Source organism: Haliaeetus albicilla, chromosome 7 (assembly GCF_947461875.1).
Source record: "Haliaeetus albicilla chromosome 7, bHalAlb1.1, whole genome shotgun sequence".
NCBI lineage: Eukaryota > Metazoa > Chordata > Aves > Accipitriformes > Accipitridae > Haliaeetus > Haliaeetus albicilla.
In genome coordinates, this window is record NC_091489.1 from 43670091 (window position 1) to 43683619 (window position 13529).

Sequence of the window (13529 nt, forward strand, 5' to 3'; positions counted from 1 at the left end):
CTTTTAAATGTAGACTGTAATTTGAGTGCAAGCAGGATATGAGTAACTCACTAAAATCAAGGTTGCTAAGTCATATGCATAGCTCTGTGCTCCACACAGATAATTTATCATAAATATGCTGTGCAAATGGTGGAAACTTGACCATTCCTGAGTCTCTCTGATGCCATGTGAACCTAACTGAAGTTTTTCTGTGGTTAACTTCTATTACAGAGCTCTCGCCCTAGATTTCACTGAAACTTGAAAATGGAATCTGTTTTATTCATGCTGGTTTGTCTTACTTGGGCGTGAACAACAGGAACGGAGTAGGCTTTTCCACACAAGTAGAAACAAAGAGGCTGAGCGTGCTTTGGCCGCAGCCCTTCCACAGGCACTTACCTCCTGCACTGGAATCCCGTAATTTGCTCTCATTTTCCCTGTGCTGTTTCGAAGATCAGAGAAACCTTCAAATGAGCTTAAACTTTAGTCTCAAAATCAAAGTCAGAACCTGGGAACAGGAGATGCATAGAAAGGCTTTGGCTTAAGCGATGGTCAATTATGGCCACATCCATTTATTTTGAACCGTCTCTCCTGCCTTAAAATATTGTTTAACCACTTTGAATGGTAAATTGGAATAGTTTATTTCCTAATCTGTGCTTTTCTAGTTTTTGTTCTGTGCTCGAGCAGCATTGAGATAAGCCCTGTGAGCGTTAATCTGTCTTCTCTAGAGAAGAACCAGGGATAGACAAAAGTCCAAGAATAAACTCATAAACAGCAACGTACCTTGGACTTTCTGTAACCTTCAGTCCAACGTAAGTAAATGAGTGCTCTGACAGAAGAGACTCCCTTATTTCACTGAACTGAAAACAAAAGCCTCCAATAATATGGCTGTTTAAAAAAACAAAACCAAACAAAAACCCCTACAAGAATGCTTTATAGCTTGGTATTTATGTAAAACATTCTTGGCAAAGTTAAACGTAATACATTAGTACAAACCTGAATATTATTCACAATGATACAATGAATTCCATCAATCAGATCTCATGAGCTGTATCAGGGGGATCATCTCCCCTTTTCTCGTTAGAGATGCCACTGTCACATTTCAGAACTGAAAAATAAGTCTTGATTCTTAGCTTGCTGGCTTTTCACATGAAGGCTGCCTTTGGCTCATGGTGAGACTGTAGATTGTGCTCCCATAGCGCCCAGAGCTACCCTGATTCAAACCTTTTCTTTCTGTTATTGTAGGTATCCTAAAAGCAGCATAGAAAAGGAGTAGTGGATATACAGAAGGTGCAAAGGAATGTTATGCTCACTACTGTCATAATGATTAGAGGCAGCGTGCAGCCAGTGAACAGTACTGTGTGGCTTGGTTGAAGGGCATGTCTTAAGACAGTAACCAAAACGGAGTTGCAAGATAGCAGTGGTAATGTCCAAGTTACACAGAGAACATACGGTTATTGCTGCCCCATCCTTATTTTTACTTTCATTAGCAAAAGGAGAAGTGGTAACACTTTGTTTAGGCAAAACAAATGCAGCAATGGCATGTCCAGCGAGGCCCCTAGGAAACAAAGCAGATTAATGCAGAACACTAAAAAAATAACACTGACAGTCCAAATCGTCAAGTATCCAAAATACTGTATACAGGAAAAGTTAAGACAACTCAATTCATACTGGAAATACAAGAACACTAAATTATGCTACATTAAAAAAAATTCTTAAACCACAGCACAGTTCTAGTGTTGCATCCACATCTTGCAGTCTTATATTACCCAATGCTGTTCAACACTATCAACATGTGTATTTCTGGGAAACACATGTTTCCAATTATTCTCTCTAAAGCCAAGAGAGCTAGATTTGTTTGGTTTTTTTTTTTTCTTTTCTTTTTTCTTTTACCATCTAGAGAAAAGTTGCAATTGACACTACAAAAGTGCTTTTGTATTGAGCTTTTGCTTTCCCAACTTGAGAGACAGTTGCCTTGGCTATGCAGTTTAAACCTGTAAAGTTGCCATAGCTGTGACACTGTGTTAGTGCTTTAGGGAACTTGCAGAGGGGTAGCAAACATTGAAGTCACTCTGTCACCTTGTTGGAACTGAATCCAAAAGCCATCCCTCGATATTTCTTGCAACAACAAAAACAAAGTGTTGGTCACTGGCAAGAAAACTAAGTTTTATATATAAAAAGTTGATAGCTCCTGCCATAAATTTACAAAAACTATCCCTGAGTGACTCTGTTCTGTGTCTGGTAAGACCTCTTGTGACAAGGAAATTGCTGAAGCTATCTTAAGAGGAAAGAGATGCCGTTCCACCTGCAGTTTTTTATTATACTTCGCAATAATACTGATATGCTCTGACAGTGCCATACTATAGCAACGTTTGAGCTCCCCTCTGTAGCTTAAAAAGTAAAAAAATAGCTACCTTACTTAAACACTGCTGGCATCACGTATTTACACTTTAAATAGAAATGTTACCTTTTCTGAAGTAATCAAAATATATCTTTGCAAAAAATTTAGAATGTGGGATTTTACAAAATAAATGGAGAAGGTAAAAAAGCTTGAAGATATCTCAGTACCTTTTATGGCAATCTTAGCCCATGAAAGTATTTGGCTTTAATTTTCCTGAAAGGGATGTCTTAGCACTAGGTTCTCTGCCTCCGCTATAAGCCTCTTTAAAACACCAAAAGACGCAAGAGGCAAGCCTGCTTTGTGCAGATTAGAATGAGAGGTTACCTGCGTGCAATGAGTTTTCTATAAAGCAGTGAACAGGAGCAATCCTTCTGGCCTGATGCTGCCTGTGTTTCATGTTAAATGGAGTAACAAGAATTCAGTAAGTTTACAAAAGGGCTGAGAACATTAGTTGCTTTTACTGTATTGGTATCTGTCACTGTAGGCTATTCAGATACCCCGTTCTGCACCTGAGCAGTCAGAGTCAAAAGCGCAAGACAATCACAAATGTGTAAAAGTCACCAGCCAGGCCTAGGCAACAAGCTGCTGAGGGGAAGACTCCCCCTTGCACGGATAAATCTTATTCTTTGAAGTCCATCTATTGCCGTATCAGCACCTTTTTTTGTCTACTAGTAGTATGTACTAGTAATGTCTACTACACGTTTACCTAACGCTGTTCCCCTGGTTGGTTTGCACATTGTGGCTGTGTCCCTGCAGCACAAATAGAAGGCAATTCCACAAGCTTCCACAGCCCAGTCTCTTGGGAAGTATTAAAACGCTTCCTTAGTCCAAGGACAGGTTTAGGTGATCCTGTTGGTATCTCCGGAGGCAGGGGAGACGCAAGTTGGGCAGTGAGGAGTTACTTTAAACTTTGGCAAAGGAAAAAAAAGATATACAGATAGCTAGCTATCAAGTTCTTGTGTGTTCCAAACTCTTCCAAGCGCACTTAATTCATCTTTTGCTCTCGCTTTGAGTTCCTGGAGGAGGTATTTTCACACTTGCTGTCGCTGGTTTGCAATATTCTTTTGGCGTCTTATATGACAAATGAAGACTTGTGTCTGAAGTCACCCTGCAACAAAACAGTTCTGGATGTAGGAAGGATCTAGCGGCCTTCCAGGCAACTCTTTGTTGCTGCTGCCCCCAATTGCAACACGCCCGTGAAAGGTAGATCCAATCTGTATAACCTCAAGCATTCTGGCTAGGTAGCATCCCCTTCCAGCTGGTGAGGAGAGGGAGACACCAGTCATACCGGCCGGGTGCTCCTTCTACTGTCCTCCTCACTTACCAAGGCATGGCAGGGGACTTTCTCGTTCCCTCTTCAGTATCTCTGCTACTAGGGAGAGGCTTTTTCTGATCTTAAGCTTAGTGATCTATTCAAATCCCAAAATGCAAATTCTCTTGTAAAAGCATCATGGCCTGCCCACTTAATCCAATGAAACTCATCCTAAGGGGGTCAAGCCATAAGATAACTGAGACAGAGCAGAGCTGCATTTGATCGCTCTTGGCATCAGTCACTTAAGGCAACTTAAACTGTTCATCATTTCGAAGGAAATGACTCAGCCTTCACCCTTCTGTTTTCTCTCTGTTCTACATCCTTGCTTCTGAGTGGTGCCCACTCTAAGAAAGTCTGTAGGCCCTAAAAAAGCTAGTAGTCCTCTGCCCACCCTCTTCCTCTCCTAAACAGAGAGATGTTAAATGCAAATCATTTGTTACCTCATCATCTGTCCGGATATAGTTAACGCCATCAGGTTTTGCTGGAGTCTTGTAGCTGAAATAAAGGAAAAGATCTCATTTCTGGGACAAGAAGACTGCAGGCTTTGGGAGGGGAGGTGCTGAGAAAGAGGAAAATGAGGAAGAACAGCCGAATGAAAAGAAAGCAGGGAGAAACGCAACTCATTGCTCAAACGATAGCTCTGCTTATTCCATCATGCATCGCGACTACGATTTTTTCTAAATTCCCCTTTAGTACAGGGTAAAAAAATTGCTGTATGTTTCCACAAGACTAACTCTGCAAAGAGATTAACTGATTCTTTTCTGGGCTCTCCTGCTCTGGTCCCTGTGCACTACCTTTCTGTGCGCCTCCTGCATTGTTTCCTGTGGCAATTATAAAGCTCATTTTAAACCTTCACTGCCAGATGCCTTCAGCATTTTCCTTAGTTATAAGGAAGCGCCACTTGTTTGCAATCCCATATGAATTTGGAATTTATATACGACTGTCAAGTCCAGTGTATGCCAACCCTCAGCTGCATTTAAATAGGATATTTGGAGCTTTTTCTGAAAAACAAACCAAACCAAACAAAAAAAAAGACAGGACTTCTGCTGAAAAGCAACATTTAACATGGCACAGATCTATCCGGTGAGAATCTTGGGTTTACATATATTATCTCTTCTACAGATTCTGTAAGGACATCAAAGCTTGTGCCTGATGCTAATGCTGTTAACGTTTTAATGTGCATTCTAAAATGGTTGTTTTTAATCCCAAATTTAGGTTCTCACTAGTGAGATTTCCTGTAGAGAGCCTACTCTTCTGCATATATTTTCTATGCACGTCCTGATGCTTTAAACTAATTGCGCAGTGAGCTCTGTTCATTAAATTGTAGACCTCATTATACCAACAGCACATAACCTATTGGACAAATACCTGTAGGCATTTAATTGTGCTGGTTCCCCCTTCCCGTGCAAAGTACGAGGACATTAGAGCACAGCTATCACTCCTCTGTCTGGTCTTGGTAGCAAGCACAAGAGGAGCCATACCAAAATTCTCCCTTAGGCAAATAAACCTTCACCATGGTGCAGGGCTTACAGCAGGGGATTGGATACTTCCAAGAACTGGGTTGGCCTGTAGTCTTTGGTAAGGAACTAGGAAGAAATACGTCCAACTCAGGCACTGAAACGCGTTTCAGCCACCAATTTCTGGTGTCCTTCACACTACTTCATGCTAGCTGTGGGCGCAGGGACTTGTATAGGAACACTTTGGATCCCAGCTTACCTTTCCCCACTCTCTTTGCTGTTTGCAAAGTAACCCCTTCTGTAGGCGCAGCAGATACCAAGAGTGATGAGCACCAGAACTGCTATGACCACCAGGACTCCACCGATTATCCCACCAATATTGAGGTCATCTGGCAAAGAGAGAAGCTCTCATTCAGTATTTCTTTAAGGCAGTAGCAATAGTCTAGCTTTACATACACTGGAATGACATATCCTGAATATTTTAAGCAAACCCCAATAATTCATAGGGAACTAGTGAGTCCCTGACTCCAAGAATAAAACTGTGCAGGAACCTGAACAGTGTTTTAATGGTTCCCTGAATTTATAGATTTTTTGTCTTCCTGTGTTGGGGGCTCTGAGAAAGCAGGAAAGACTTAATGCTCTAGGATGTCCCCCTTCTTTCCCTATGGTGATGACAATTTATTTATGCTGATATATTAATAAACATTGGTGAAAAGTACGTGGAGCCACTCACAGACTTCCATCTCCTGCTCCTCACACTTGGCAAAGCCAGCATCGTTTGTTGCTATGCAGGAGTAACGGCCTGTGTCGCCTTTGTGCACGGCATGGAAAACCTGGTGAGGGGAAAAGGCAGGGGAGCAGGACGTGAGAGACAGAAGGCACCGTCAGGGAGGGCATAAGGATGTACAAGGAACCCTCCATCGCCCAGGCTTCACAGCGGGCTGTGAGACACCTTCCTTCCCTCTTTCTAAAAAGGCATGTGGTATCGGCAGTGATCAAAACCATCTTCTTCCATCATTAATCTTCCCTTTCTCATGTCATTCAGATCCTAGAACACCTAACCTTCTTCAAATTATACCTTCCTGGAAAGCCATGCAATGACTTTTTTCTTTTACAAGTGACCTTAAAAATAACCTGTGCAGCAAAATACATCTCCGATATGTCTGTAAGGGCATTACCAGAGTGCCTGTGGTGGGGTTCAAGGTGTAGGAGGAATTCTGGAATTTGGCATTTGATTTCGTGTCTGGTGATAAAGGTTCACTGTTGCGGTACCAGCTGTAAGTGGACTTTGGGTAACCTTCGTTCTCATGGCAGTGAAGAGAGGCTGTCTTCCCAACAGGTACAGCTTTAGGCACAGTGCATCTAGGAGTCATAGGTTTCACTGTGGGAAAGACACAAACCACGTGAACGGCACTGCTCAGTAGAACTAAATAATTTCTGACATACTTTCTAAGATGGCTGTGCTACAAAGGCATCGAAACTTTCCGCTGTTTCCAGCTGGTTTTAAACAACAAATTCCAGAGTCTGTTGAGTGCCACTGTTTCAACTCTGGGAAGACTCACAGGCTCTTCTGTTAGCTAGCAGTGCTTGCAGAGGTATCTGGATTTAAAGTAATACCTTGGACTGTAAGCTGGATATTAATCTCATCTATGGTTTTAGTATCAGAAGGTGCTGCCACTTCGCAGCGGTATGTGGCAGTGTCCATCCGGGTGGTGTTTTTAATCACCAGCGATGTCCGGCTCAGAATTTCTGCACGAGTTGCAAAGTCTCCTGAATCGGAGGAAAAAGAGAGAAAAATTTCAGGGTAGTCACACAGACTAACTTTAGGTATCTGAATTAAGTGGTTGATCTTGGACTCTTTCTGGGGTCAAGAGACCCACCTAAAAGGAACTTGACGCTTGAAAGGTAAAAGCCTTCCTTTCGCTAGTGACCACAAAGGAAACCAATGCTGCTAACCATCTAAGAGGACGAAATGGAAAGCACCACCCCAAATCTCAAAAACTGGCAAAAAATGGACTTCCAAGATAGCCTCAGGTCTTGTCTCCTTTGAAAGATTCATTTGGATGTGGCTGTTGATCTCATCGAAAGCGTTGGAGTAATTTCAGATGGAGTTAAGCACTACTGGCAGTCCTGTGTTTCAGATTCACTGTCAAGCCAGAGTCTGCTTCTAATCACAGGCTCCCAGGATGCTGCAAAGCACTGTGCTACCTCAGCAGTAAGAGCTGACAGCTCAGCTCAAGACACAGATCCTTTCTGAAGTGCAGGTGGAGCCCTCAGGTGTCATATGGAAAGACAGGAGGGGTCAGTGTCTGGTCCTGAGAGCTCAGACACCCAGTGACCATGCAAGGACCAAGAGGTTCTGGAGAAGGGAAGCTGTAGCATTTGCTTTCCTGCCCAAGAAGTATCTCCTACCTAGGATCTCACTCCAGCTCTTTGTGGCTCCCTACTGCGAACTGTCAATAATGAGGGCAGAGAGCAAAGAACATCCTGCTCTCTCTCCATCTTGTACTTCAACTGCTGAACTCTAGTTCCAGAAGAAAGCAGCAAGACAGCCAGAAGTCCTGCCTTTTACAGACGTGTTTGTTCTCAGCTGTATTGTTTCTGAGGCTGTTTTGGAAGTTTAAGAACAATGAATCTTCATACCCTGCATTTTATTGTCAAAAAATACATAAGAGGTTTCGCCATCTCGGATTTTCTTCCACTCGATTCTGGGATCTGGTGTTATGGTGGATTTAATGATGCAGGACAGCTCAACACCTAGCAGGAGAAATAAAGGAAATACAGATTAATAGGAAGCAGCTGTATTTTTGCTCTGCTTTAAGCAGTCTTGTGCAGTGTTTTATTAGGAGATGCTGCCCGCAAAGCAAAGCCTTCTCTTTCATCTGCCTCACAAACAGAAACACTGCTGGATTCCAGAAGCTATTGGGGAAGATGGATTTTGGCCAGCAAAAATAACAGTCGAACAGATATCAGCTATGGAGAGAAATGAACACACTGTTCTCTACAGGCTCTAACTTATGCCAAACAAGACCTTATGACAGGGTGAGTCCCCAGCACTGTCTTGCTGCTAATCAGAGCCCACAATGTGAGTCAGGGATGCAGAATCTCCCTGGGTGGTGTCTGGTAATGTACTGAGGACCACGATGCCCGAGGATAAATTCAGCAAACCCACTCCCCTTTGAAGTAGGCATCGTCATCTCCATCTCCTCTACAGAAGAGGGCATTGCAGCAGGGTTGAGAAGTGGCTTACCCGGTATCGCACTGCACGTCTGTAGAGGGCCAAGATAAAACAGAAATCTCCCGACCCCCTTTTCAGTATCTTAATTGCAAGGTGACCGCCCTTCCTCCTTTTGGGATCCAGTTCAAAAAAGCACTTAGGCAGACACTTTGCAATGCCAATGGCTTGCAGGGGACTTCAATAAACCATTTCAGTCAAGTGCTTTGCTAAACAGGGAGCAATACAGACACATTCTTAAGCACTTTTCCGAATCTCAGGCTCTCGGTAGTCCTGCCTCCCCCAAGAAACCAGATACCATGAGTAACAAACAAAATTTTTCTCAATTGTTTGGACTGATGCAAATCCCCAGGCAGAGGGCAGTGCAGCCATCATGTCAACCAGCCAGCGGTCCCCCGCAGCACTCACTCTGGAATTCCTGCACCACGGGCTTGGTGTTGCTGGATGTCAGTTCCACAGCCAAGAGTCTGCAGCCTGGAAAAACAAACAGAAGGTAATAAGAAATAGCACAGCTCATAAGTCACCCAGCTAGAAACACACTGCCTGCTGAGAAATCTTCTCGGCCAGCTACAAGGACTAACTTCCCTAGATAAAACCTATTCCTAGCTACTAACGCCAGTGCAGGAGGCCTAAGTTTATTTAGGAGTTGTGGTGTAAACACAGGAAAATGTAATTGTTAGAAGTAGCAATTAAAGAGGAGGATTAACATAATGGCACAAAAATAGTGCCAGCACAAGCCATTTCCTTGTGCCTTATGCTTATTTAGATGGTAAAGGAACTCTTACTCTGATAATGCAAGAGTGAAAGCATTACTTTGCAAATTAATTTGATGAACAGGAAGGGGCAGGAAGCAGACCAACCTCAAGAGTTCCGGTCAGTTCCTAGAAGATGAAATGTGCCAGGCCTCTAACATATGCCAATTACACCTTCAAGTATTTTAAGACTCAGCGTGGTAACGTAAAATGTGAGGTAGTAAATCATGAAAGGACTACGATTCAGGAGAAAACAGAGGAGTTCAGCCCTTTGGGCAGAGTCCCAGCCAGGCTGACCCTGGGACAAAAATTCAATCACACAACGCTGCCAGGTATCCTTATACCACAAGCTACTTCCCTTTACATCCTTGCTCTGAGGACCAAAATATTTCCAATTAATACAGCCATTTTCCCTCTTTCGCCTATTATTTTATTTTGAAAAATCTGCCTCCCCTGTCTTTTCTGCTGTGCCTCTCATCGGAACAGGTACCAACAACATGCATACGCTACTGGATACCCCCACTCGCCAACAACTCTCTTGAGGGAGAAGGAAACAAGCTGGCAGTTTCCAGCATGGCGCAGTAGGAAGAAAGCAAACCAGACAGCAGAGGCAAGCCGTGCCTTCATCATAGAGGATATTTTGGAACTGGGTATTTTGGTTGTTGCAAAGCCCATCACCTCTCAGTCAGACTATGGTATTCACAAAACACAGGCTGCTCCAAAGCCCTGTCTTACAGGAGGAGGATACATACTATAATCGGTGCCAAATAATCAGCTACAGGGATACACCATGGCCCCGTATGCAACTTTGCTGTTACAAATCCAATCAGAAGTTTGTTGACATCTAAGGGAGGATGCCCGCTGACTTCACTGGGCATTCAATCAAACAGCAAGTTAAAGATGATGGAAACCAGTGCCTCAGTGACATGAGAAGAGATGTATCTAAAGGTTAAGACTGTCATACTCAGAGCAAAAAAGTCGTAACAAACCTGAAGAGAAAGCAGAAAAGGCAGCTGAAGGGAGATGTGGAGAAAGAAAGGATGTTCAGCATCATGACAGACAGTTGGGAATTCCTGTGTGCTGGCCTTCAGGGTGGAAAACTTTTGGACGGACAGAATCTGACAATGCAGGGGCAAAATTCCTCTGCTGGTGTGGATCAGACAGCGTTAACAGAGCAAGGCAGCAGTCTGAGAAATACCCAAGAGCTGCGAAGTCACTCCCACTGAAAGCTCAAGGGTCTGGAACACCTAAAATCCTTTCAGCATTTTTTAAATGTTCCCTGCTGATTCTTGTCCCTCATTGTTAAATGCTGACACTTTCCTTGGTGCCTTGGCTCTCAGTGCTTATACCCCAAAGACCACAGGGGAGAGGTGGAGTTTGGCACGGTTCAGAAGCTGCCTTTGTACACAAAAATAACTGTTATTCACATAAAAGCCACCGGCTAATGCGAACTAATAGTTGGCCCAGCCAAAACTGCTCTTAGCAGGACCTATCCACCCTTCCCCCACCTGCACTTCAGACATTCACGCAGCATTTGGGAGAAATCCAATATTGAACTAAGATGACAGTGCTCTGGACTATAACGTAGCTATTTGGGAGAAGACTTCTGTATCAGAGCTGAAAGGAGTCACAGGGCTGTGCAGTGAGCACTTTGCTTTCAGTCCGCTTGTGCTTTACTTCGGAGAGCCAGGAGAATGCCATTCCCAGAGCTGGCTCCCAGCAGGCTGAAGCAGGTGCTCTGGTCTGGGTTGGTTTCAGTCAGGATGTGGTCTAAGCAACCACGAGTGATTTGTTCAAGTCTGCAATGAAAGAGAGTCCGTTTTCATCAGGCCTGGTGCTTCCAGACTTACTCCTTGAAGAAAAGCAATTGCGCCACAAGACGCTGACATGTTCGTTTCCCTCTGTTCATCCTTTGATCCTCTCAGGTGTTCTGTCTGGGGTTGTGATCCTTGCTTTGCTCCCTCATGAGCATAAACAGATTTCACTCATCCCAGCAAAACCCCAGAGCATTAGAAGCAGCTAGTCACCACAAGACAACAAAACAATCTTGGGAAAATCCTTTTGAAATCTTTGGACGGGTTTTCAACAATAGCGTAGGGCACTTCTTACCAACGAGGCATTTGATTGCTTCTGCTGTGCGATTCCTGCTTCTGGAACCAAGAGAGCTTTTCTTGAGGACCCAGGCTTGAGCACTCAGCTTAACTGTGGAGATCCCGGCTGGCCTTCTGCTTGGGACAGGTGGCTCCGTAATGTGTGCTTGGCTCAGGTTTCAAAAAGGGGGAAATTGGAGGTTCTGCCTTCTTCACAGACAGCACCCTCCTTCATCAGGGAACTGCATTACACTTCTACAAATGATAGCTTTCTTCCAAGACCTGAAGTAGCAGATGACTACAGAGAGTTGCACTGCACCTGAAGAGCTGCAGAAGGCAGCTTGCACAGCGTCTGTCTGGTCTGTACTATCCTAAAAATCTCCATTTTGAAAAACTAGAGAAAGATGAGGAGGGAAAGGGTTCCTCGTTCCTTAAAGGAAACTTGATGTACCAGTTTGGTCTTTGTTATACGTTCTTGCTTACACAGGATCTTTTCTCGGAAAAATTGTGTCCCATCAAGCAGATAGCGTGGTGACAGTCCTACTGAAGTACATCTACTGTAGCTACAATTCAAGTTCTGTTGAAGCTGGAGATAGTAATACCACACTGTCGTGTTACTCTGAAGGAGTTATGACTCTAGAAGTACTCACTCTAAGACAGTGGGACTCCATCAGACTCCGGCCCCATCTCATTTCTCGGAAATTGTTCACAGCAGGCTTCTTCCCACCCACTAAACACGAGAGATTTAGGCCTATCCCTCAGGCACAAAGCAGGATGTCAACAAATTTTAGACAGAAGCTGGGTCCTTGGAGACTGTGTGAGAGGTTCTGACATTATTACATGGATTGACCGTGGGCAGAGATCAATGTGGCTGCTTAAATCACTGCTAAGACAGATTTATTCTTCTGTGTGTGGCAGAAGAATACTGCAAGCAGCATGTTCTAAGTTACAAGAAAGCTACAACTATGCAGGGAGCAAACCAACCCAAAAACCTCAAGTGACCATACAGACTGTAGAGCAGGAACAGAACACCTTTCCAGCTCTCCTTAGCGTTACTTTGGGGTGTCCTTTGTTCTCCAGACTCCCTGGGGCTGGAGGAATCTGCACCAAGCCAGTGCTTCCCAGCTGTTAGCACTCTCCTGTTCAAGGAGCTGGGGCATCTGTGCCATGTCACATTTCCCTGCTGTTGGAAAGTGTTGTCTCTTTGGTGACCACACGCTTACGGGTCGCTTTGTTTTGCGTGTTAAATCATCGTTAGTGGCAACTGCCACCTTTTAAAAAGAGTATTCCAAAGATGTTCCTTTAGGCTTCTTCCAGCCCAGTGCAAATAAGCAGGAAAGGGTTTGCGTTATGTAAATCTCCCTTTAAAGGCCTCAGCACCCAGGATTTGGAGAACAGCCGGGCATAGACATGCATTCCTCTCCAGAGCAGTATGCATGCCACAACAGACGCACCTACCAGATCTGTATGTGCTACATCTCCGAATACCTACCAGATCTGTATGTGCTACAGACTCAGCCAGACATATGGTTGAATCCCAAATGCCATCAGTTCTCCAAAATAGAATCCAGGACAAGGCAGTGAAGCCTATAGCATATTCTTATGGCACCTCTTTCAGCTAAAGAGATCCAGCCCATGCTTGTTACTGTGACTCATGTTATCTGAATCATTTTAAAATGCTACACTGAAACTATAGTTTCAAAAAACCCCTAGCAGCTTTTTAGACAACTATACTGCATTAAATCTCCTCTCTCTGTACCAGGTTTAAAGCAAAATGTGACCTTCCATCTCCTTCCGCCCCAGTCTCTTCTCTGTTTAAAAACTCTAGGCAGAAATGTGAAGAGGAGGTGAAATATTGCTGAAGTATTACAGGCAAGGTAAAAAGGATGACCAGGAAACAGTTCAAGTAAGTTGCTGCCAACAGTCTATGCTGCAGTATCGCTCCATGCTGCTTTGCCGATATTGCAGCTATCTGATACGGTAATTTTAGTTAATGCACTGTCAGGCACAAGCAGTACGAAAACATGCAGCTGTATTTAAACACCTGCCCACTAAAGCAACAAAAATATGCCTTGCTTGAGGTGTCTATCATCACTAAGCCATTGCTTGATTTGCAATTCAAAGTGCATCTAAGCCATGTGGGAATGCTGCTATAAACCACACGCCTTGTTAAGCATCTTTGCTTGCTGGATGGTTACTCTGTGTAGCAGGAGTGCTGCTGAGTGAGAGTGAGTGATATATTGTTAGGTGTTAGAAACACGTTAGCTGAACCCTCTGCATGTCAGCATGTTTATGACTGCTAGTTT

At 43.8% G+C, this 13529-nt stretch overlaps 1 protein-coding gene across 1 annotated transcript in view; it reads right to left on the reverse strand.

Annotated features, from left to right (window-relative positions):
* Window positions 1-905: 905 nt before the first annotated feature.
* JAM3 (junctional adhesion molecule 3) overlaps window positions 906-13529 on the reverse strand; it is a 32091-nt gene continuing 19467 nt past the window's right edge. The window contains exons 2-9 of the mRNA XM_069788141.1: window positions 8790-8855; window positions 7790-7903; window positions 6764-6916; window positions 6325-6527; window positions 5880-5979; window positions 5406-5535; window positions 4130-4184; window positions 906-3485 (exon numbers count right to left, since the gene is read on the reverse strand). Of these exons, the coding sequence (XP_069644242.1) occupies window positions 3450-3485; window positions 4130-4184; window positions 5406-5535; window positions 5880-5979; window positions 6325-6527; window positions 6764-6916; window positions 7790-7903; window positions 8790-8855 (857 nt within the window). The 3' untranslated portion in view covers window positions 906-3449. The remainder of the gene's footprint in view (window positions 3486-4129; window positions 4185-5405; window positions 5536-5879; window positions 5980-6324; window positions 6528-6763; window positions 6917-7789; window positions 7904-8789; window positions 8856-13529) is intronic.